Raw genomic sequence first — 25757 nt, forward strand, 5'->3', positions numbered from 1 at the left:
ACTTCCGCAAGTGTACCAAATCAAATTTATTGTTTGGATCATCCTGGTTGTTCTCTGAGCATTTATGGCAGTAGTTGTGGAGTAATTTCAGTTAGAAATGTCTTAGTTATCCCTGGGTTATAAAGGCAGATTTGGTAATCTTTGTAAGGGTTGATCTTTCTTTGATTCTCTAGTATTGCTCCTATGTGTACTACCGTAATTTCTCATGCCTCTGAACTATTGTAACCCCTTGTTGAGTCTCTTTTAGCCATTAACACAATGTGCAAGATTTCTTTGCCTCTGGTTACTGTTTTTGTCTATATTCTACAATTTGCATGATTGTATCTACTTTCGCCATTTGAATAATATTAAGTGAAGTCTCTTCCTATAACATTCTTTTGTTGTCTGATCTACATGTGGTTGTTGGATTAAGCAAAGTCTGAATCTGTATTCTTTGAGGTTACCACTAGTTAACTATGCATTTATGGACAGAGATAAGAACTATGCATTTATGGACAGAGATAAGATCAAACACTACTTTGGTGCGCCGTCCCCTTAGGTTAGAGTAGGTAAATTTCCTTCCATGCATTCTTTCTCTCTTTTCCTCTCCAAGAGTAGTTGGGTGCACCCCGATAGCAAAGGAAGTCGGCGTTCTCTGGAGACTCAACCTCACAGTTCAAGTCCCACAACTTGGAGGTTGTTTCCATGTTTCACAAGGTTGTCCTTAGGTAAAAACTTCGGACAAAGGTAAAAACTTCGGACAAGGGTGCAAACTTTTGTGACAAAAGCTCCCTCTTGTCAGGACGCTCCCTCCTGACGGGCTAGATTCCTAGGTGATAGTCCCAACACTATCTCCTTCTCCTAGGTTGGGATTTTGCTCCTACCAATACTCTCTGCATGCAGGGGGTTTCGGGATTTCTACACCCTGCCTTCCTTCCTAGTGTCTCAAAGATAGCCAAATTGGCTATTCCTTCGATTGTATTTTTGATCAACCCTTCTTGGATTTGGAAGTGGTCCCCTCGTCCCCTTCGATGACAACATCTTTCCTCCTGTTGTTGGAAGCGTAACATCCTCAGGGCGAATTCCTCAATTTCTTCCTCTGGCACCCGCCTCGAATATTTGTTTTAAATCAAGGGCATGAATTGGTTTAGTGTTTATTTACCTTCCTTGAATTATCACGCTCCTCCAGGTCCCATTCCTATGTCCTTTTGGCGAACTATTGGAGCACTTGTTGCCTTATTCGTTCTCTTTTTGTTTCCGCTCTTTCTTCCTCCACATGTACCAAATTTCTTGCCAACAGCCAAGGGATCTGTCCAAGTAGATCGTACACCGTTGGTTGTACCAGAAGGTTGACCCATACAGTGCTCTCCCGCGGGCTTCCCTTTGCACGTACTGGTCGACAAAAACTTCTCAGGTTGCACCAGATTGCCTATCAACTAATCTTCTCTGGTTATTTCCTCCTCTTCACCGACATTGTTCAATACTTGTATACGTGGTAGAACTAATCTTCTCTGATTATTTCCTCCTCTTCACCATCATTGTTCGTTACTTGTATACGTGGTAGGAAAGGTCTTTCCATTACTCTGTCCTACCTCGCCGACGACCTCCAGGTTCAGACTTAGGCAATGGCACCAGAATGTAGAATGGTTATCAATGCACAATATACAGAATGGTATAACATGAATTCAATAGCACCAACAATACATTCATTACTTGTACCAAAATACCAAATGGCAAGGAAATATTATTACCTTATTGATTACCAAAAAACTGAGTACATCATCTATACTCCAAAGTTCTTATATAAGGTCGGTTGGTTGGGAAAACCAACCGATGCATCTCCTCACTTCTTAACTACCCAAACCCCACAAAGCTTAACTAGTTCTGATTACAATATTACTTTATTATGTACTACAACTTGGTTTGATTTCATACCAACTTGCCTCTTTTGTCATGGAAGGAGGATGAATACAAGGAAGCATCAACCAAGCTTTGGGATGTAACCCCTAAACGTGCAAACTTGGATGCAACGTTTTAAGATCTTACTATAATCGCAGATGATGATGATGATGATAACATCATGGCACATGGTGCATCTAGAACAAGTGGAATCATTTTTGGTTCAAATGGTCTCGAACTTGCAGCAATTGGAGATGATGAGAATGTGGATTTTATTGAGAATTCTTATTATTCTAAATCTGATTAGTGAATCTTCAGTCTTGACTCTTAATTAATCAACACTGAATCATGAACTAAGTTTTGATTTTGTAATTCAAATTCCATTGGAATATTGAACATGAGTAATTTACTAATTAGTTATTGAACTTATTTGAATTTGTATATTTGTGTTTGTGAAGTTTGAAGTTAAACCATCAAATATGAAATATCTTGAATCTTGATCAATGGTGAAGTTACATAATATGAAACGATTTATTTTTGTATATTTCTTGCATTTCTTTACATACATATATATATATATATATAAACGCATCCAAAATAATAACAATAAATTGTGCATTCATGAACCTAATTCTCACATCTGCATCAGCAACTTCGAGTTTAATAGCAAAATAAGTGTGAAAAAACACATTTTAACCAGCATTTTACCCAATTTTTTCTTGAGTTTATAAAAATTTGCAAGTTAAACTCGTAAATCACGAAGCAAAAAAAGGAGGTACTTAGTAAGTTAGAGAGTACTCACAGAGTTTGCGAACTATGCCTTACAAGTCCCTTCCCATGCGACATTCTCTAGTCTATTCTCTGTCATTTCCGTATTTCTCAAATGCAAAGCTTTTGAGGGACAATCATCCATCTTATGATCATTTCATGCAAAGTCCATAAAATACTAATTCCATCTTTTGTGGTACCATTTGTAATTCCACCTTTATTGTTGTTGCCCACTTTTTACTTTGTGCCTTGGGGTTATCATTTCTCAAGTGACCTTGCCATGAGAAATAAGAACACTATATATTAGGTTTTTCTATGTTAGATTCTTCTCTCACCATTACATCCTACCACAAAGTGAGTTGTTCTACAGCCAAGTATAGCTTCTCTATTGCCTCACTTTCCCTCTCTTTGTCTACTTTACTTCATGGTGGTGCTTAGATGTGTCAGGCCAAGGTTTCCACAATTATATACCAAATATTCTGCCATCTAATGCTGCCTAGATATCTTTTATTCTAATTTTCTGTCAGTGGTTCCTCCAATTTGCAGGCCACCTCTTTGAATCTTCTACAATATTCTTTTTCTGATTCTCCTTTTCTCTGTACCAAGTCCCTCATCTATGCTACACTCTTTGATGGTATTTCTGGAGTGTTGTAATAGTCTACCAAACACCAAACCCATATCCATTCCCATACCAAAACTTACAAGTTAGCTAGATACAAATACATAAAATCCTTTAAGCATTGGTAATAGATTAATAATTTGCTCCTTTCGAAACTACACTGGAAACCAACACATGGAAGACCGAGAATCATTGCTTAAAAGTTAAAATTCCACATTGAAGGTCCCATCCAAATTAGAAGCCAAAAATGGACGGCTAAGAATTACAATTAAGGACTCTACAATAGATGTGACTTTGGGGATTTGAACTTGAGTCTCCACAATGAGAACCCAATGCTTTAATCCATTCAGTTCAATCTCCTAGAAAAAATCAGAAATCACAAAAAGCAATTATATTAGAACTAACATTCCTGCATTCAAATACAACCAGTGAAAAAAACCTTATATATTGAACAAACCACAAAACCCAACAATCCAACACATAGGGTTTCACACCTGCATGGTTACTTCTTCCCAGGCAAGAGTTTCCATGCAAACTGTGATCTTTAAAAGAAACTTGCGTCAGGCATTCAATTGAAGAAAAAAGATCCATGTCCAATTAGTTTCTATTTTTACCTCACATGTAAACCATGAAAATGATTGAAAAAGGAGATCTCCCCGAGAGACAAAAAAATCATTCTTCAAAATAAAACAGTACATATTAACATTCAAGCTACAAGAGATTAAAAAAACATATACCTTTGAACCAAGGTGCATGTTGATTGAGTCCACAGATAAACAAATAATTCTTGGACAAAGCTTGCATCTGAATACTGATTTGCATTGTATGACACAGTCATCTAAATCCTGCAAGTCACGATCTCTCTCTGTCTCATCTACAGCTTCTGCCCACTGATTAGAATGTTTGCTCTGGGCTGATTCAATAGCTCTGCTAACCCTATCCTTCACCAAATCAATGTTCCTAGTCTTCTTAATCTTGTCTTGAAGCAAACTGGACTCCTTGTTGTCCTCACTTGTCAGTTTACCTAGCCAGTCCAAAAATATAGCATCAGTGTAATTTCTTAATTATGAAATATTTGATGGTTCACAACATTGACACAATTTCTACAAATTGCAATATCCAATTATTGTATAATTGATTTTTTGCAGCAACAATCTCACTAAGTTGCTTCTGCTAAGTTAAGCATAACTGGCTCTGATAATCAACCTTTAAAACATCATAAATGTTAATATTTATGGTAGCCGTGAGAGAGCTCCTTCATACCTATATCAACATCAGGTTTTCTGAGTTTATCTGCTATGCTCTTGGTGGTCATGTCCAGCTCTTGGTTCTCTTAGCGATCACTGTAAATTCATGTCACAGCATGCTTGTATATGAATCAGCTTGTTTATTGTAATTGGAGGCCATTCTCATGCCGCAGGTATACAAAGTTGGGATGTCCCATTTCTTTTATACCATCAATGGTTGCTCTTGTTCTCATGTCTGTTCACCTAAAGTTTGTTATGGCTGTTGTTACACGACACCTTTCCTCTATATGATTGGTTCTCAACATTGATAACAGTGATTAAAAGCCTTTATGGTTATCATAGTTATTGTGGCATGGAATGTTCTGGCATTCCTTCACAACCGTCACCACCAATGCTAAATGAAGTGAATGCGTTGTTGGGGAAGAAAACCGCTTTGGTTTTCTATGTACTGGAAATGTTCGAGTTGAGTGGGCTTCGGGATTCATCATGTTTATTGTGTTCGCCTGCTTCCTTTCATGTTCGTGTGGTGACTCTTTTAATATGATCCAGCTGTTCCTGTTGTGTACAAATTGCATCTATTCATCGTGATTAAAGAGACTTGGGGGGAATAGCATATGGTATGACATGGCATCATGCATGTGCTGACTTGGCACCATGCGTATGATTATGATCTTTGTTAATTTATGATGTTGGTTTATGTCTAGAAAGTGCCGTAGGTTCATTGAGGGCAATGATCGATTCAATTAGGATGCTGTTTGAACTTCAAAACCATTATCCTTTGGCCTCCCGTGGATAACGCTACAGTCTTATCGCGATATGGTTACTTCATCTTACAGAGATTAATCCAGCTCTCAACAACTGTATCTTTGTTCTGTGGCAAATTATTACTGGGCAATGTTGACCTTACACAGAGGATAGTATGACTATATTTTCAGTAATTTTAGAGGATATTCTCAGTAGGTCAGAGATGCAACAGTGAGAGTTGCATTGATATGTGATTGAGAATTTTTATATATGTTCTATGACTTCAGTCTCTTAAGTATAGGTAAATATCTTCTGCTATGTGGATTGCATATATTTTGGATAATCATTCTGTGTTTGATCACTGTATGATCAATTATGTTTGCAAGGAATTCTCAGAGTGAGAAGTGTTTGTGAATAAGGCTTGTTCTTTTTAACTGTTTAACAGTTACAAGCTTGAGAAGATTGTATTTGCTTTGAGAATACGATAAAGGATACATCTTTTCTGGGGCTGTGTTTTCCACCCTTGAGTGGAGGGTTTTCCCAGGATGTCTTTGTCTTCTCTGTTCTCTTGTGTTGTGAGATTCTGTGTTTTTGCATTCTTGCATTCTGGTTCAAAACTTAGCAATAAATGCATAGCTTCACAAATTTATGAAACAAAATAATGGCCAGTAAATGTATTAATGATATATTAACTCAAAGTTAACAAAGATTTCATTGTTATATTCAATTAGAAGAGATATCATACATCAAAACCATCATACACTGGCATAACGAGGATTTTGAGTCGTGACAAAGGATGACACATTGCCCTCAAACTGTTGTTCTATCATCTATAATGGGCTAAGTTACTGATTTGGGTTTGACTTTGGGAACTTGATTCATTGGTTTGGTCAAAAAAAGAATGGGTTGGGTTTATTTTGGATTCATCCATATAATAATCGGTGATACACATATCTGCACAAGTAAATAAGTTCAAAATACACATATAACATCATATATTGTATAATAAACAAAAAACCATAAAAATAAAAATTTATCACAATCTCAACCAGTCAAACTTGAATATCGTGATAAAAATAATACCAAGCATCGACAATCAGCCATCACTGCTCAAGCATTATCATATGGGTCTTCAAAAAAATCATGGCCATCCATATTAAATGATGTAGGTACTCGTAAATTAGAAGAATCGCAAACATTAGCACCGGTACCCGCACTGCACTAACATTAGGAATAGCATTGGCAAAAAAATTTGATCAAAGCATAATAACACATATTGTGCACTAACCATCATCTATCATGGACTAAGTTACTGATTTGGGTTTGGCTTTGGAAACTTGATTCATTGCTTTGGTCAAAAAAAGAATAGGTTGGTTTTATTTTCGATTCATCCATATAATAATCAGCGATATACATATCTGCAGCAGTAAATAAGTTCAAAATACACATATAGCATCATATATTGTATAATAAACAAAAACCATAAAAATAAAATTTATCACAATGTCAACTAGTCAAACTTGAATGTCGTGATAAAAATAATAGTACTTGTTTACCGTATGAGTAAATCGATAAATGCACATAGACAATAGACAAGAACAGCATTACTCCTTTTATTATTCACATATGCCAAAGATATTACATAATGCTTATGATGATGATTACAATGATCTCGGAGGGTGTATATATATTTTCCGAAGAACCTTCCCGAAGGGGTCCGTTGGCTACATAACAAGAACCTTCCCGAAAGGGCCCGTCGCTACATAACAATTACCGACGACATCAACCTATCGGCTACACTATTTACCGACGACATCATCCCTCCAAAAGAAAAAGTTGTCTCCAAACGACAATTACAAAATCTCTGAGATAGATTAACAAAACGAAATACATTAACTGACTAACTACAACAAGATAAATTTGTTTCTGTCACACCACAATGGCGCCAAATGTTTACCATATGGGTAAATCGATAAATGCACACAGACAATAGACAAGAACAGCAATACTCCTTTTACTATTCGCATATGCCAAAGATATTACATAATGCTTATAATGATGATTACAATGATCTCGGAGGGTGTATATATACTTTCTGAAGAACCTTCCCGAAGGGGTCCGTTGGCTACATAACAAGAACCTTCCCAAAGGGGTCCGTCGACTACATAACAAGAACCTTCCCAAAGGGGCCCGTCGACTACATAACAATTACCGACGACATCAACTTGTCGACTACACAATATTTACCAACGACAATACCAAGCATCAACAATCAGCCATCACTGCTCAAGCATTATCATATGGGTTTTCAAGACAATCATGGCCATACATAATAAATGATGTAGGTACTCGTAAATTAGAAGAATCACAAACATTAGCACCCGTACCAGCACCGGCAATAACACTATCAATAGCATTGACAAAAAAACTTGATTAAAGCATAATAATACATATTGTACACTAACCACATCACTGACCCCCCCCCCCACCTTCGAAAATGTAATATCTCGCTAGATTTTTTTTTTTCAAATCTCTCCACAAATAGTTTCCAAAAATATAATAGAGAATTTATGCAAATACACCAGCAATGCCCATCTAAAATTACTCAGAAATGGTTATTGCATTTATAACTTCAGCAATACAATAACAAGGTAAAACATTCAATCTTAAACACAATACCAAGAGTCAGATTGGAAACAATGAAATGCACCAATAACTCTAGATGTTAACTCTGATGTGAATTCACCACGATTGATGTTGAACCGGGTTTGCATCTAATTCACCACATAGAACTTGAAGGCTTTCATCCTCCGGATCTTGAAATGAAGCTGACCTTCACAAAATCAATCAAATCACAAATCCAAGCATCCTAAAAGGAATGAAATCTTCATCTTTTAATGCCCAAACAATGACTCTTCAGCTTCCCTTCCCCAACTCCTTGTCTTCTTGCCAATTTGTCTCTTATTAACCCTCTTTATAATATTATAGTCTTTAATAATTCTGCATTAAGTCCTCCATAAGTCAATTTTAACATATATTCGGGTTAGCCTATTAATACTTTAATGTCCCTAGAAAGGAGAAATTACAGTCCTCTCTCCTTGAGATTGCTTCCCCTCAAGCAAGCATAGGTCCATAGACCAATACCAGGATGCCATATCCATCTACAAGCATCACTATGGCTCATATTGGTAGCTCATAAGTCAGGAAATGTCATTTTGTGGTATTGTAAATAAGAATGCAGGCCCATCTATCAATAAGATCCCTAGATCCCATGTCAACCTAGAGATATTGTTGCTTCCATCTGTTGCGCTACTTTAAACACAACTACATGTCTCAAACAATTAACCCAACACAATACGCTTAATGCAAGGCACTCATCCAGTCAATTCTTGGTTCCCAAATCAACACGTTGAAATGATCTTGGGAGTAAGAATAGATGTCTGATAATTCACTAACCTCCTAAATCAGCCAACTGAACAAGTAGATGCCAAACACACCCCCCGTATGCATGAAAATCAAATCATCTGACCACAAAATATTGCTGCTATAAGATATGCTCACGTTAAGTATGATGCTAAAGATGAGATTATTCTATTGTAAATGGAAGAAATCTATCTCATGTGCATTATCTATCACATAATCTTGTCTCTGTGGATGCCCATACAACTCCATATCCTCTCTAGACAGATTCAAATCTGAAAATAAAATGGTAGGGATAGCAGAACAGCTATTGATAACTGAAGTAGGCATAAAGATAAAATCACCAATCAACAAATAAAAAGTTGTCATATCATAAGAACTCAGTGGCAAGTATATAGTTGAGTGGTTGGAACTGTTATTGCTCAACAAAGCTAACTATAGACTTCTCGATCCACTACAAGAGTTGTCAACCTAATCATCCTCTTTACCAAAGTAATTATCATCACCGAATGAAATTGCAGAATTGGTATCACTTGATTCATCCTCAACATAATGCGGAAACCTTGGTAGCTCAGGATGATGTGAAGGCATACAGCTGTTATAAAAAATTAGTATTTTGAATCTAACTTCTTGCTGGTCCTTTTGTTCATCATTGGCATAATATGTCTTGTTCGAGTAGGGTGAGGTGGGAATGATATGCTCACTTCCATCTTCACAAATAGTGTGGATCCCCTCAACCAATTTTACGGCCTCCTTGGTTTTTGAATTAAGTCCATCTTCCTTGTGAGTGGCTGTCATAAAAGTCTGATTTTCAGCCTTCTCGGTGAATAATGTGCCATACTTGATTGAAGAAAGTGTTCATCTACCTCCCTCACCTTGTCATTCCCAAATTTGATAGCAAGTTCCATATCCAATAAGAGCTGCAAGTAATATGATTTCATCTCCTCGAATGCTTCTTTGATTGTTTGTAATTGTGATTCTCTAAGTCACAAGGTTCGAATTTGAATTCGACAACTGTAAAATTCGGATGAAATTCAGCAAGAATAAAAATTCGGAAAAAAAATCAACATTAAATTTACCTTGTATAAATTTATTTATTTCTAAATATAAGTAATATATCCACAAAATTGTCAAAATAGATTTGTTGTTTCCCAAAACTGCAGATTGGAATCCTACGAGTCTTGCCAACTCAATGCTGGGATATCCAACCAGTTATGGCCAACTTGAAAGAATTGATCAATATGGTCTGAGTTCCCTGCACTTCTAGCTCTGCAAAAACAAGGCGGGTGTACCTTATCCTAAACAAAAGACTTAAGCCCAGGATGCTTATAGCAAATTGGTTAGAATACAATTGCAATGAAAGTTTTCCAAATAGCAAGAATTATAGAAAGCTTTTAACTTGCAAATTATGAATTAATAATAATGAATGAGAAGTTTAAATAAAAGAATAAGTAAATGCAACAAATGAATATATTAATTCTTCGAAGGAAAGAAATGAAACAATTGCCAGCATATGGATTGTGAATTATGAAAAATATAAAGACCAGTGCCTAAGGACGATAGAGTCGATATTATAAGTTTAAAACATAGAACTTTATAAAATTCTACGCACATCAATTATAAACAATTTAGTAATCAAGATGCGACAAATCAAATATATGGACACAATTTTAAAATAGTCTAGAATGTATTTTAACTCCTATGGTTCGAAGACAAACCAGACATAGATTCGGAAATAATTAAATATTTCTCAATATCTATGATGTCTGATTTTAAAATGATGTAATTGATCCTGTCCACTTATCTATCATATAAAATATTTATATTTTTAAAAATAATTATTATAAAAGATGAAACTATTTAACTCTAAGGCTTCATGTAAAATAAAATAAAATAAATATTTCTTACCAATCATGCCGGAAATAAAATTGCACTGGAGACACTCCTTATGGATGATCCATCCAATGCAATTTGACTCCAAAATTGCATATAAATATATTTACTCAATAATCCAGAATTCACGAGCTTAGTTCAACAATTCATTCATATGTCGATGAAAGAATATAAAATATCTAGAGTGCTTATATAGTATGTAAAGTTTTTTTAGAAATTGTATATGAATATGAATTGTCCATATTTGTGTTTTACATCACATATTTATTAGGCAACAAAGGCAACAAGGGGTATCAGTTTCATTTCTAAAAATCGCACCCCTTCATAACATATAACCAATCATTGTTAAATGGTAGCATAACCTTTATATAATTTAATTTAACTTTGTCAAAATATAACCGGCAGTATGTGTTTGTAACTTCCATCATATATGCTTCTATTTCCCTCGCATGAAGTGTCATTTTTATATCTCCTTTTAATTGATAGCTTTGCCTTCCGCTCCATACTGTTTGTATTTTGCATTTGAGCCAGAACTCCTGCTTGTGTTTATTCATACGTGCGAGAGACACAAAGCATCATTAGATACAGATCATCAAATAATGATAGGTAAAAAACCTTGCTTGGGAAGCTTCTACAAGGTACATAAAACTTTCAGAATGGCTTTGAGAGTATTTGCTTGTTGCACTGAATTATTCTTTCACAGATATATGCATAGGTATCTTTCTTGCCATTTAGAAATACATAGCCCCACCTTCATGAGTGCTATCTTGTCCCCATACCAAACGTTTCTGAAATTGGTGGAATGATTTCACGTCAATAAGTCATCTACATATGTTCTACATGTTGTTGGTGCCTTCTTCCTTTTCTACGTTGGCTTTCCCTAAACATTGTGGCTTCAATCAAAGCCATTGTTGGTGGAACGATGGTTATCCGGAAGGGCATTCAACCCCTTAGGAAAGGCTTGAGGATTTGAATTCGATGGAATCTGTGAGACGCATGATTCATGCATCACAGCCATTTCCAATCTACATGCTCGCTAATGGCCTTCACCACTCGTATCCTTTTCGTATGGGCCTGCAGTCCTCATGTATGATGATATTGGAGTAACCACAAAGAATACACACCCATGCTACAATTTTGGAGAGCTTACAATTACTCCTCAAATACAAATCTGGATATCAACATTTGGCTGTGTAACTTCTTAGACCTGTGGCTGTATGTGTTGTATATGCCTCATCATCCTGAAGGTAAACGTCAATGACTCCCTACAACCCATCATGAACAGGTCTTGCAAAACCAGATATAGATTCAGCAAGATTGATAAACTTTGACAGAGGCATGCGTGTATCACGAGCAATTTCTGCCGGGTACCCATCAATAAGTTTTGCAACATTTAATCTTGGCACTATAAGTTGCAGAAGTTGATATTCAGCCTTCAGAGAATCCTATATTTCAGAAGATCTTGTTCTCCTCTTTGTGAAGTCGTAGAATTCATCACTGTCACTTAATTTTCTTGAGAGCTGCAAAGCTGATATTCCTAGTAAATCTAACTATATAACCTGTTCAGCTCATCAATATGAAAGGGTGAAGATGTCATATCATACTTTAATGATCAGACCTGTCGTCTACCATTAAAAATATCACCCAGCTTTGTCTCTAACTACATGAACATCAACATGCCCAGACTCAATAGATATCAGACCTGGGAATAATCTGTAGTTCAGACTTTACATCAGCAATACATTCTTTGTAAAGTCAGAACCATGAAGGAAAAATGAACAGTTAGTCAGTCTTTACACAATAATCATGACCCCTCTTCTCCCTACTACAGAATAACTGTAACTCCACGAATCCTTCCCAGTATAATTACTGTCTTTTTCTGTATACTGATAATATCTGCATCTATATTTGTTGAAATTCTTGCAATCACATTGTGCTCCATTTCAAATCCTTTTACTGTAATAAGCCCATCAAGAGTTGGAAATGCCCCCAGGTTGAGGATGATATTATACTGAAGCACACTGGTGATAACTCTCATGCACCTTTGAGTAAAGTTTTTCCCTGTTTGACATTACAACCTCATGTCTTTATTGATCTATTATTTATCTTCTGCAAGCTTTGTTAAATATGAATGAGATTAAAGATAACCTTATCATTATCTCCGACAATACTTTATAAATGGAGATCCTAAATTTGTAAAAATTTGGGCTCCATCAAGATTGACATTGCTAAATAATTAAACTAAATAACTCAATATTATTTTAAAATAAAATAATATTATAACTAAATAACAATATAATATTAAATATCATAAAATGAATGAAGTTCGGAACGGGTAAAAGTTTGCTCAAATTCGGATTTCAGGGATGAAATTCGACGTATCCTGTGACATAGGTTGTGAACTAGTGACTCCACATGAAAAACCTTGTTGCCTTTCATCACTTTGAGCGTTCCACATAAGTTCTTCCATGAATTTGCAAGTCATTTTCCCTTGTCAACACTTGTACGAAATTTTCTTTCATAACTAATGATTCGTCCATCAAATCTTGCAGCAATAAAGGTTTGTGTTCAAATTCACCTAGGGAGTGAGGGTTGTCACACATCAAATTTTCTGATTTGGCCTCAACTATTGGAGCAATTTCATCATCACCCTTAATTGCTTTTATAGTTGGTATCATGGACTCTTCATGAAGTGTTAATGGAATAGCCTCATGTTCATATATGGATTCATCAAAAGAGCTTTCCTCTCCACTAGTTTGGTCAATAGTAATCAGCAATTCACCAATTAAGAGATTAGAATACCTCAAATTAGTAGGCAATGGTTTCTTCCCATAATATCATCCTCAGCTAGTTGGAGATCAACATCCAGTTTGCGTTAAATTGTATTTGTTCCAGCTTGTGCCTTGTGAATCAAATCTTCACTTATATATGCTTCTATGTTGCGTTGGTTCTTCTTTATTGACTTCACAATGATGATCACATGTCAAAGACTCGTGACATGTAAAGTTGATCTACTTTCTTTTCATTTGGTTCTTACTCATTTCCAGAAATCCTACGACCTATACGCTTCCTAACATTAGCTCATTTTTAGTTATATATTCCTTGAACCTGTCAAGTTTATGTTCAATCAATTCCTCCACAAGCTCATAAGCCATGGGTGAGGTTCTATTCTCCTTCCTCCATATAGCCAACAAATCTGACTGTAGTAGTTTGCATGTGTCATCATCCCCATCTATTGTTAATGAAATGATTGATTTTATGCAAGATCTCACAATGATTGGATGATGTTTCCTAAATTCTCCTAGGAAACATTGAAACAATTGTCAACTCATCTATTCACAACCGAGATCCAACATGAGAATAAAGAAATTGGTTTTCATCATGAGTTCTATGATTTTTGCCTTATTACCAAGGGTAGGATGTTTGACATGATATAGTCCCTCTAGACTGTCCACAATCAATTGCATGACCTCCATCAAGATGCTATCATTATATGGTGTAATAGGAGTTGTAATTCTGACAATTTCACTAAGGCAAGAGGCAACTAGAAGTCTTACAACTTCACTCGGGTGTTCCATGTACCTGTATTGCACTAAAGAAACCATGGAGGGCTGCAAAGCCCAATTCAACAACCTCCAATCAGTTTGTTCCACTTTGGATAAATGTGAATCAGTTCTTCCAATTTTGGAGAAGCATTATCCATAATTTTCATAGATTCCAATTGCAATTGACTGATATACAACCCGTTCCCTATTGCTTCTTCTTTTTGCAAGTTTCTTAATTGTTCACTGTTAAATGTGCCATTAAATTCTTTATAGAACACCTTGTTCTTCAGATTTTCCATTGTCTATGATGTCGCTGATTAAACCCCTGTTCTGAAACTACTTTTTGCCTTGTCTAAAAAAACAGCCACCATTCCTAGGATGCTCTAAGAAGTCACCTTCATTCTAAAATTTATTTGTCCTCCTCCCTTTCAAATCTTTCAACTTTCTAGTGTTTACATGTGACCAACCACCACTGCAAATCTGAATATGTTGATCTGGTAGGAATTCTTAGTTGTAGAGTACTTTCAGAATTAATCATCAGTCTTTAGCTACCATTATGACAAACACTTGTGTTGCACAAATGGTTTTAAATCATTTATTCTCTATTAAAATGAGAAAGATGTTACAAAACTGACCTAGTTATCACTAATTTATAAATGAAATTCCATGTTTTTCCTTGCAAACTGCTTCTCCAGGCATATTAAAGGAACTACTGATTGGTTTGGCAACTCAGTGCAACATATTCTATAGCACGATAACTTCTTTAAATTTAATCTCAGTTGCTTCTGAGAAACCCCTCTCTCACAGTCTTCTTCAGACGGTGGTGCGTTAGCTTACCGTTCCATTTTCATTCCAGAAGGATCGAGTGCTGCACTGTTTATGATGACAGCTCTGAATATTCATGCAACTTCCCAGATTCCTTCCTTCAAATCCTTCAACAGCAACTAACCTTCAAAGTCTGTAAACAACGTACTTTCAGGAAAGATAAATCAAGAGGAATAAACCTGCACTTTTGTTCTTGTTAAAATTCTCATATCTACCACCCGACCGTTTCTTTTCAGCTGCCAATACTCTGCAATTTGTCTTTCCTTGTGCCGTGATACCAGTTGTAATAACCATATGTCTCTCAGCATTAGTTCAGTCTCATGAAGTAAACGGAACTGTTATGCTTATTCTCGTATCAGCTAATGATGGAATTTAACGGCAACACAGTCAATATATCTCCATGTGATCTTAGACTTCAACATTAGCAATGGTAATGTGAAATAAATTATATTTCGCAGCCTGGCAATTGATGACGTCTTTCAGTAAACGCCGTTTCCAAAAATCGCCTCAATCCAGTCTATAGACAACATTGGGAATGATCCAAATCCATTTCCTGTCGATTCTGCAGAACTTCAAGCAGGCAGCCATGCAAAACCTCCCGTGATGTTCGAGAACCAATATTGCAGTGAAGAACCCGTCGAAATAATTCTTCAGTGCCAGTATTACGCGTACCAGAAATGGATAAGTTACGATGGCACTTGACAATGATTTCCAGAGTCGTATAGTTTAATTTGTACAATGATTCCCTGTTCAATCACCAATGGCTTCTCTAATTGCTTTCACAGTAGCTTGATCAGTTGAGCTTGCAAAAAACGACCAGTATTCCTAGAATTTCCCATTCAAACTTCTTTGCATTGCCTCCTATGTCTTTCAGCACGCTTCCAAAACATAAATAATGCAAAGCACTCGACCAATAAGAATGCTTGATGTTGAGTATTTGAGCTTGGCACTATAGTCTTTTAAAATATCAAACAATAAAATATTTCCTTTCGCATTATGCATGGTGAAATATATTCCACTAAAATGTTTCAAAGCCTTCAATGGTTTAACATATGGCCCTCAAATATTTATCCACCTCCAAAGATATCCGTCATGGCACAAATATTATAGTTCAAATCATATCCCTCAAGCATAGCTACACAATATTCATATGCCAAACTAATGTTAGCCGATTGCCATATATGATTAATATATATGGTTGCCAAATACTTAGTTTCCAGATAATCTGATAAACTCTACCAAGGCAAAAAAGTACAAAACGCTCATTTACTAAGGGTTCCAAATTATATATACGACACTTCTCAGCATAGTCCCTCGCAGAAAAGCTTTTTGGCAATCTCAAATGGATAAGCTTCCCTCAAGATGATACCAGCAAGTATGATTAAGAAATACTTCCGTCTTCTTTCTTCTTTACAGAAAATAAATTGCTCGCGCCAACAATATTTTGTATTGATACAAAAATATTTTATTTCTGCACAAATTTGTTTCTAATACAACTTTCTGATAAATTTGTCTCTAATAAGCTTCACAACTTCACAGGCTGGCAGGAAAACCAACTCTAACACCATTGCAATATCCCACTGGATATTTTTTTTCTCAAATTTCTCGACAAATACTTTTCTCAAATATAACAGAGAATCTATGCAAATAAACGAGCTAACCAGCTATGCCCATATAGAAATACTCAGAATTAGTTATTGCATTTATAATTTCAGCAACACAATAACAAGGTAAAATATCCAATCTTAAACACGGTACCAACAATCAGATTGGAAACTATGACATGCATCTATAACTCCAGATGTGAACTCTGACATGAATTCACAACGGTTGATGTTGAAACGGGCTTGCGTCTAATTAACCATGTAGAAACTGAAGGTTTACATCCTCAAGATCCTGAAATGTGTTAGTTTTCCAAGGTTCGTTGCAAATGTACTAAGCACTGCCATAATATTTGGTATGCATTTTCCAAATGGCAGCGACCTCTTATTTAAATTGAGAATAAGCCATGAAGAGACATGTCCCATTCATGAGACATGTCTATTTGTTAATTAGATAATTAATATAATAGAAATTTAATCATTGTTATATATATATATATATATATATATATATATATATATATATATATATATATATATATATTACATTAATTTCTCTAATATAATAAACTTATATCTCATATGTAATTATATCTCATATATAATTATATATAGCCATAGTTTTATCCAACTGAAGCTACCAAACATCAACACTCCCTCTTAGCTAGGGAGGATAAATACAAGACAGATATTACACGCTGGCAATCTTTACGAATGACACATTAAGGAAATCTTTGACCAGAAGATTTCCACTATTTTGATATCACATTTGATATCATGAGTTTTGGCAATCAAAATATCAACATATGATATTCACCAAATACTCTGAGTAATAGTCTCCAAAATATCAACACTTGAAATTCGCCATGTACTCAATAAGGTAATGGTCTACAAAATATCAACATATGATATTCACCATTTTGATATCACATTTGAGTATTGGTCTACATAATATCAACATATGATATCCACCAAATACTCTTTGAGTAATGGCCTCCCGAGTGAGATGCATGATATTCACCAAGTTCTATGAGTAATGGCCTCCACAACATCAATTCGTATGATAGTCACCACGTACTCTATGTAGTGGCCTCTAGAACATCAATTTGCATAACATTCACCATGTACTCAAAAATGTTTATAAGGTATGTGCACACGCATTCTCATAATGCTTACCATATAAGCATCCACCATGTAAAGTATAATCTATCATGATCTGCATAGACATCGTAAGATATCCATCATAATAGAAAATTAAATTATTGTAAGATCGCCACCTTTCAATAAAATCTACAAATACAAGTGACAATCATTTGGAAGTCCTCACTTCCTCATGTACACAAGGTAGGCTAATTAAAATCACATAGTCACGAGATATTCATGAATCCCAATCCTCTTGACTGCTACAATTTATTGATTACTAGAGAATCCATCTCAAAATGGTTTACTCCCTCTGTATCAATATGACCGAGATCACCGAAAGTTGACTAAATCATATCCTCTATCTGCTCTCTCTCTTTCAAAGTTGCCTCTAATGAAATGCCAGGCTCCTTCTAAATCTAGTGTTGATCCTCCTTTTCCTGCAAGAACATTCTCGGAGGAAAAGATCAAGGCAAATAGTTCTTATAGTATATACAAATAAGAGAGAGACTACATCGATTAGTTAAATAGAATTCTCAAGAATAAATAATTAGTTGTACATCAATATCCCTTTATTTAATCTTTCATGCCATTAGACATTAATATTGATAACATAGAGAATCACACCTTCCCTAACTATTCTTAAATTATATTTCTCAATTATGTGCCTCATAAATTTAGATACATACCTTTGATACTTGCACTAACAATAGGAAATCTTAGTCTTACTCCACCCCTTCATATTAGTGATGACCCTACTACACTTCATGAGATAAGCGTATTTGACAGATATTCCACGTATTTATATTTCATTCACTAGCTCCGATGGTCATGTTGACTACATTGTAAGGCCCACATTAGAGTCGGCCTACTTATCCTATTAGTGCCCATGTAATAATGATCATTTCTATGTAAAGTACTTCACTTAGCTGGCGGATGACTAACATGACTCAAATGTTTTAATGAATATCAGCGGTCCTTCATTAATCTTCTCCAATTCTCTGTAGTGATTAGCAGTGATTTGTACAAACTCTTCAGCGTCCCTTCCCTAACCCCTTGTCTTCTTGCCAATCTATTTCTTATTAATCCTCTATATTATATTAAACTGACTTTGATAATTCAATTTTAAAATATATTAGGGCTGGCCTATTAATACTTTGATGTCCCAGAAAACTGGACATTACACAAAACAAAAAAAATCATCTTCCAAACAAAAAGGAAAACAAGTAAGCATCAAGTTACACTAGGGAAGGTTGTCCAATTTGATGACAATTTTGTAAACGAAGACTTATAGGAAAACTTGGAACCATAATTCACAAACTTGGACTTACAGAGTACTTAGCAAATCATATGAGCTTGGTAGGGGTCTAAGAGCACTAGCTGGATAAGGTTCAAGGGCAATGCACCTTGTTGTGAGGTTTTCACACCATCACCCCATTGCAAATGGGTACCCCCTCTTTTCGCTTACTGTTGGCAGAGTAGATTTGCAACAGTTTCGAATTTTGCAAGTCTCTTGGAGTTGAAAGTATTGAGAGCAACTGAGAAATGGCAAATTTGACAAAGTGCACGATGATCAAGTGTCTGAGATTAAGTTAAACATTGGCATTGAGGGCATCAAGGTTTGGTTAAGGATGACTTAGTGTAATTGGCAAAGGTTAGAAATATGTAGTGAAAACTTCAATAAGTTTCCCTTGCCATATCACTTGGTTGAACCCACCCAATCATGAGTCACCTTGCCACATCAACTAGTGAAATTCATCCAGCCATGAGTCACCTTGCAACATCAAGCAGTGGAATCCGCCCACTCAAGTGGCAACCCTTAACACATGAGGCCCTTAATCCCACCATGCCACATCAATTCTCAAACTCAATCTGCCCTATGAGGACTTCAAATTCGGATGGCATTTGACGTTTAGAAATCTGATCTTTAAATTGTTATGCTGAATCGTAAAGTCTGAATTTTGTCTTACCATGTAAATGTGAAAAATCCAACTTTGTCTCTGAGCTTGAAGTTGCCAAGTCAGATTGACACTTGAAAAGAATTTAAGATTTTATTTTGGCATTGGCATCTAATTTCTGAGTTATGCTTGCTTTATTGAGGTTAGAATACACTTGTCTTGACGAACTTTGCAACATCCCTTTGACATTTTCAAATCCAATCTTCCATTTAATCTTGCAAATCGACTAGGTTGAATTGCCACAAGCGTGACTGTCAAACAACTCTTTGCAGCTGATTTCGATTGACACATCAAGCAGTGGAATCCACACTCTCAAGTGGCAAGCCTTGACACATCCAGTGTGGAATCTGTTCACTGATGTGGCAATTTTGCCACATCAGACCTTCAGTTCCGACTTGTGGAAGATAATTTGAGAACTCAATAAAGATGGCCAGCAAACTACCACATAATGCAGATCAACCTTGACTGGAGGGCAAATCATTAAATTCTGAAAGGAAATTATTAAATGTGAAATGAAAACATTTACTTGGGGAGTTGAATATGGATGAAAATTAAATATTGCCATTAAATAAGGTTTGACTTTAATTGAAGGGCCATCAACCCAATATGAAAGGCCACGATTATGGAAAATCATTAAATGCCAAGTATATGCATTTATTAAAGGCAATCAAACGGATAAATGAAATGGATATTATTGAATTGCATATGAAATTCCAAGATGCCCCGACTTTGTGAAAAGAAGCCATGAATTTAATTGTCTTTAACAGAAATCAGGATGAGATTTATTAAAGGTGATCGAACTTACAAAGGAGATTGGTTTTATTAAATCACCAATGAGGGGACCATCAATTTAATCCTGAACCATGGTTTTAATAAGGAGACATCATTTAAAGATTAATGGGGTTCGAATGCAAGTGAAAGGACCAAAAAAATTAATGAAGGGATGCAAAAATTTAGATAACTCACTTTTAATTTAGTTTCTGCTCCCAAGACAAGTCAGCCCGGGTAGAAGACATGCCCCTTGGACTTAGTTGTCATATAAAAAGAGGTCAGATCACTTCATTTCAAACACAAAACAAGTCAAATCAACCATTTGCAAGACAGATCGAGTTTCTAGGAGCACAGATCACTTCTTAAAAATCCAAATTTGGAGACTAATCTGAAATTTCAACATAGCTGGAGTCAAACAAAGGTGATTAAAAAGGACTTGATAAATAAAACACACCTTGTTACTTGCAGACCTGGGTTGGCAATTGGAATTTTGACATACCCGAAGATTGGAATTGAAAGAAGACATTGATAAATCATTAAAATTTGAGCTGCTAACACTTCCGTTTTCAAGGAAATCAGAACATTGGAGGGCTGCGAACCATCAATCTGGGCATGAAATCAGGACTTGAAGTGGCAAATTGCATCAGAATTAGCCTTGTTTACAAAGAAGATTGAAATTCATTAAGCTAAGAGGCTACAATCAGATTTCTGTGAAAAGAAAACAAAGTATTAAATGGATTAAGTTCTTGCAGACCTGAAGGAATGAACACAGAAATTTTGCAAAGGCAGCAAGGTATGTCAATTTTAGTAATTTTTTGTGATGCACTTGAGGCTGTAGATACATAATTTTGATAAAGTTTTCAACCAAGAATCAGAACATAATATGCAAATTTGGACCTGGGTTTCACTTAATCAAAATCCGACTTTCAGAAGTTAAAATTCATTGATACATCCTAGATTTCGAAAGTTTGTTTGCTACTAACCATGTTACAAATTCAAAATGGAAGTCTGAAACATCAAAATCTAATATATGACGGTGTATGGCAGATTGAACACAGTTCAAGCTAATGATGGAAAAATCCAAAGGCAAAGTCCAAAAGAGCTAAAGGATGGAGATGTTTAGGAACATGGAAAGACTGGAAAGAAGTTCAAGCAAAGTACAATATTAAGACTTCATGCACCAGCAAGCTACAAGTTGTCTATCAATCAAACAAGGTGGCTCTAAGTTGACGATCAAGCCAACAAGATGCAAATCCAAGTTTAAGTTCCAGACATTCAAGATGAGCACAAGGTGCATGTACAACATCATGACTAAGTCTACAAGCCAAAGGAAGGAATTATTGCAAACTTGAATTTCCTCTGCAAATCCAAGTTCAATCAGATAATCCAGCTACATGGCACACTTAACCACTTCTACAAGTGCCAAATAAAGGTCAGAACATCAAGAAGAAATCAAGGGTTCAAGAACAAGCAAATTCAATATTGTCAATTCAAGGTGAAGAATTTTAAAGGAGATAGACGAATGCATGAAGATAAAGCAATTTGGGAAGTTTCACCATCACAACTGTTCAAGGTTCAGAAAAGTTAAGTATCAAGAGATATTTTCTCATCATCAAAAGGTATTTATCAAGTATATGAGATAGAGCTAAGGTGGTGCCTACTCATCTTCAACTCTTGGCCCTTGATCTTGAATCGATCTAGGCCACTCATTGTACTGGGAACTACTCTAGAAGGCAAAGTCTTGTCATTTGTAAGCATGAGTGATGCAGAGGGCTTAGGGTCCGATCCAAATACACACCCCTAATTAAGGTTTTAACCTTGAATCATCCAATGATTCTTGTTTTTTGTCTTTCCACCAATCCAAGCCTCGAAGACTCCTCTCCAACTTGCCTCCTACGTATAGTTGGTCTGGTGTAGACCAAATCCCCCTTCTAGGCACTAGTCCTACTAGTCCTTCTCTTCCCTATAACCCTAACCCTCGCTTAGGATCTTCTACTTCCACTACATTGGAGTCTACTGATGATGTAGATACCCTCCACATCATTCCTAACCTCATTCCACACTTCTGGTCACATCCAAACCCAAAGAAAACTCAATTTCTTCTCATAAGCCTAATTAGACCTAAAGGCTACTAGGTCTAGTAACCCTATTTTGCTCCCATTCTCCAAATTCTCCCAAGAAACCACTAAAACAAACTTAGGAATCTAGTAGCTATCTCCTAGCACATCAAGATTCAGATTTCCAAAGCTCCAAGACACCCACAACCCTATTTGCTCTTATGGCCTAGTTTCTAGCCTTGGTTTGAGGCCTCCAGTCTAGTGAGTAAACAAAATTCTCCCAAACTCTTCAAACCTCACCTCAAGCCTCCATTCCCACTTGCATATTCAAACTGACATCCTAGGGCTCCAAGAAAATCCTTTCATTAGCTTTTGCATGATTATGGGTGTGCTCTACAACATCTTTTGTAAAATTGTCCAGGCTCACATACTCCTAGCAGTCAACCTAGGGCATCACTTTTTGGCTTGGAAACTAACCATTAAAATGTAGAACAAAGCAAAAACACTATGTACACATTCTAACCTATCACCCCACCTGGTTTCATGCATTTTCCACAATGGGTGATTAGGTTAGAACAATTTTTCCACAAACAGCCCTGTGAAGATGTTCCTCAGGGTAGTCAACAAGAAAAATCTATAACTTGCAAACCCTAGAACTCCAAAACAAATATGAATATAAAAAAGAACCAGGACAAACTAATCTAACAAAAACATCAACTTGATCTCTTGTACCAATCCGTACTCTGTTGTACTACAGCATTAAACAAAGGAAAACCCTGCATAAATGTCCGTACAATACTTCCACATGTGTAAAACTGATGGTAATTCTTCCAACCCTTCAAAATATGATCTACCCTGCTCATATACCCCAGCATGGGTAGTTACAACCTCCAAAACTACTAAATGCAATTTCTTGCAAAAATTGCAAAAGTTGCTCAAGCAACTTTTGAACAATTTTGCAACTTTGGAGCAACTTTTTGCTCATAAAGCTTTTTGGCCAAATGGGTCCACCTAGGACCATTCTAGGACCCTAGATAGGATACCTAGGACCTATTTAGATAATCAAAGCCCTTAATTATTCACTCCTCATATTTGACTTATTGAGCAACTTTTGAGCAACTAAGACCTAATGAGCAACTTGGCTCTTACATTTGGATGAGTTGCACTCCAAGGACTCCTGGAGATTATTAGTTCCTGCCAAGGCAGGAATACTTATGCATTCATGTCAATGCAAATATGACATTAACACTAACCAATCAAATCAAAGAATTTAAAAGATTATATGAGATTTCAAATGTTTATATCTTTTTCTAATTTTTTATTATCTTATAAATCACATTTTTCATCCATTCTATTGGTCAGTACTATTTTTGGTGGGGGAGAAAATTAATTTTCTTCCACAAAAAATACAAATATTTTCTAACAACTTCATCTTGCATTAATGAATGTATTAATTACAACTTTATCTTTTCCACATTTTTGACAAGTTGATCAGATTTTTTTTTTTCAATCATTTTATCTTCCACCTCACACAACATGTCTAATCAATATTAATTATCGCAATCTATTAAATATTTTTAATTTCTTATTTTAAATGTATTTATTATTAGTTTTACATTGATGTTTATTTTTTACTATTTGATATAACTTGTTTCTAAAACTCCATGTAATGCATAAGTTCAAATTATACTTCTATATATATATATATATATATAACACTAATTTTTTTTTAAAATTAATGTAATTTCAATATGTTATATATTTGTATTCAAATTTCTAATTTTTTTTTTAAATTTTGTTTTTTTAATAAAAGTAGTTAAATTATTACTATTATTTTACTTTTATAAAAATAAATTAAACAATATTTTTTTTAATTATATTTTATAATAGTGTTTGTAATATGTATAATTGATAAGTGTTACAATTTATAAATTATATCATTTATTATTATTAATATTTTTTATTTAAACAATTTATCATTTAGTTTAAATACATTTAAAACTTAAATATATATTTTAATATTAAATTAATAATTATATTTTATATCAAAAAAACATACTAAAGAAATAACCACAAAAAAGAAATAATTCAATTCTAAAAGATATATAAATTATTATAATGTTTTTATAAACTATGTATAAGAATTAAATAGTTATATTTTATTTCTTATATATTACATCATATTTATTCATCAACATCAAATTTATATGTATTACATCTATTTATTATTTACAAATACACATATTAAATTATATAGATATTATTTTATAATTAAAAATTACTTAATTTTATGAAAATTTTGAAAATACAAAACATAAAATAGTAAACCTTCTCTAATTGTGTAAAATTAAACAATTAGTTTTACATATATAATATTTTTATATATCAATACATTTCATTTTTTCTTATAGAAATGTGAGTTTTAATATAAAAATTAAATTCTTAGTTTCATTAATTAAAATATAATATATTTTAATTTTTTATTATAACCATGATTTTATTTTGACTATTTGTTTTATTAAGAAAAATAATTATATTTAATTCTCTCTCACACACAACTTATGTTGTTATCACTCTATTTTACTATTTTATCTCTCTTCCTCTTCCTCCTATATTATCTATCCTTTTTTTTCCTTTGCATATATGTTTATGTTGTTATTGTTGTATACTACTATTTATTTCTATCTATATCTCTATCCTAGTTTTTGTCTAGTGCTAATGGTTAAAAATAGTGTGAGTTCCATTTGATAATCAAGATGAGAATAATACATAGTTGGGGGAGTTATTCCAACTACTTATGGTTCTCTAGTAGCATGCATCATATGCTTAAACATATGATGTAATACTCCAAATGCTTCATCACTTCTTCAAGTTCTATAATTCAAATATTGGTATGGATATCTTTCCTCATTGCACATAATTTAAGTTGTCAAAGTAGAAGGTGCAAATTTGTCTAAAGCATATGTATTGATCGTAGTATGATATTAAGTACTTACTGCTATATTGGGGACTTTGGCCTCTTATTCTTAGGCTTAAATGCCCAAAGATATAATAATACAGCACGAGAACTTAACAAAATATGAGTCATCCTGTCAAATCACAAGTGCATTTCTAGGATGAGAATTTAACAACAAAATATGAGCAATCCTATCAGATCACAAGTGCATTTCTAAGCAAAAATTAATGCATTCACAATGTTAATTTAGATTCTCACTCATCTACACTTCTACAACCATTATGTGTTAGGCAGGAACTATGACGCATTGCATCTCTTGTTTAACACACATACCT

At 34.8% G+C, this 25757-nt stretch overlaps 1 protein-coding gene across 1 annotated transcript in view; it reads right to left on the reverse strand.

The window, feature by feature from the left end:
- LOC149572771 (uncharacterized) overlaps positions 1-25757 on the reverse strand; it is a 103267-nt gene that overhangs the window by 23778 nt on the left and 53732 nt on the right. The window contains exon 4 of the mRNA XM_089813843.1: positions 4003-4289. Coding sequence (XP_089669969.1) covers positions 4003-4289 — 287 coding nt within the window. The remainder of the gene's footprint in view (positions 1-4002; positions 4290-25757) is intronic.

Source organism: Cupressus sempervirens, chromosome 2, assembly GCF_028749045.1.
Source record: "Cupressus sempervirens isolate cs-2001-9-10 chromosome 2, ASM2874904v1, whole genome shotgun sequence".
Taxonomy (NCBI): Eukaryota; Viridiplantae; Streptophyta; class Pinopsida; order Cupressales; family Cupressaceae; genus Cupressus; species Cupressus sempervirens.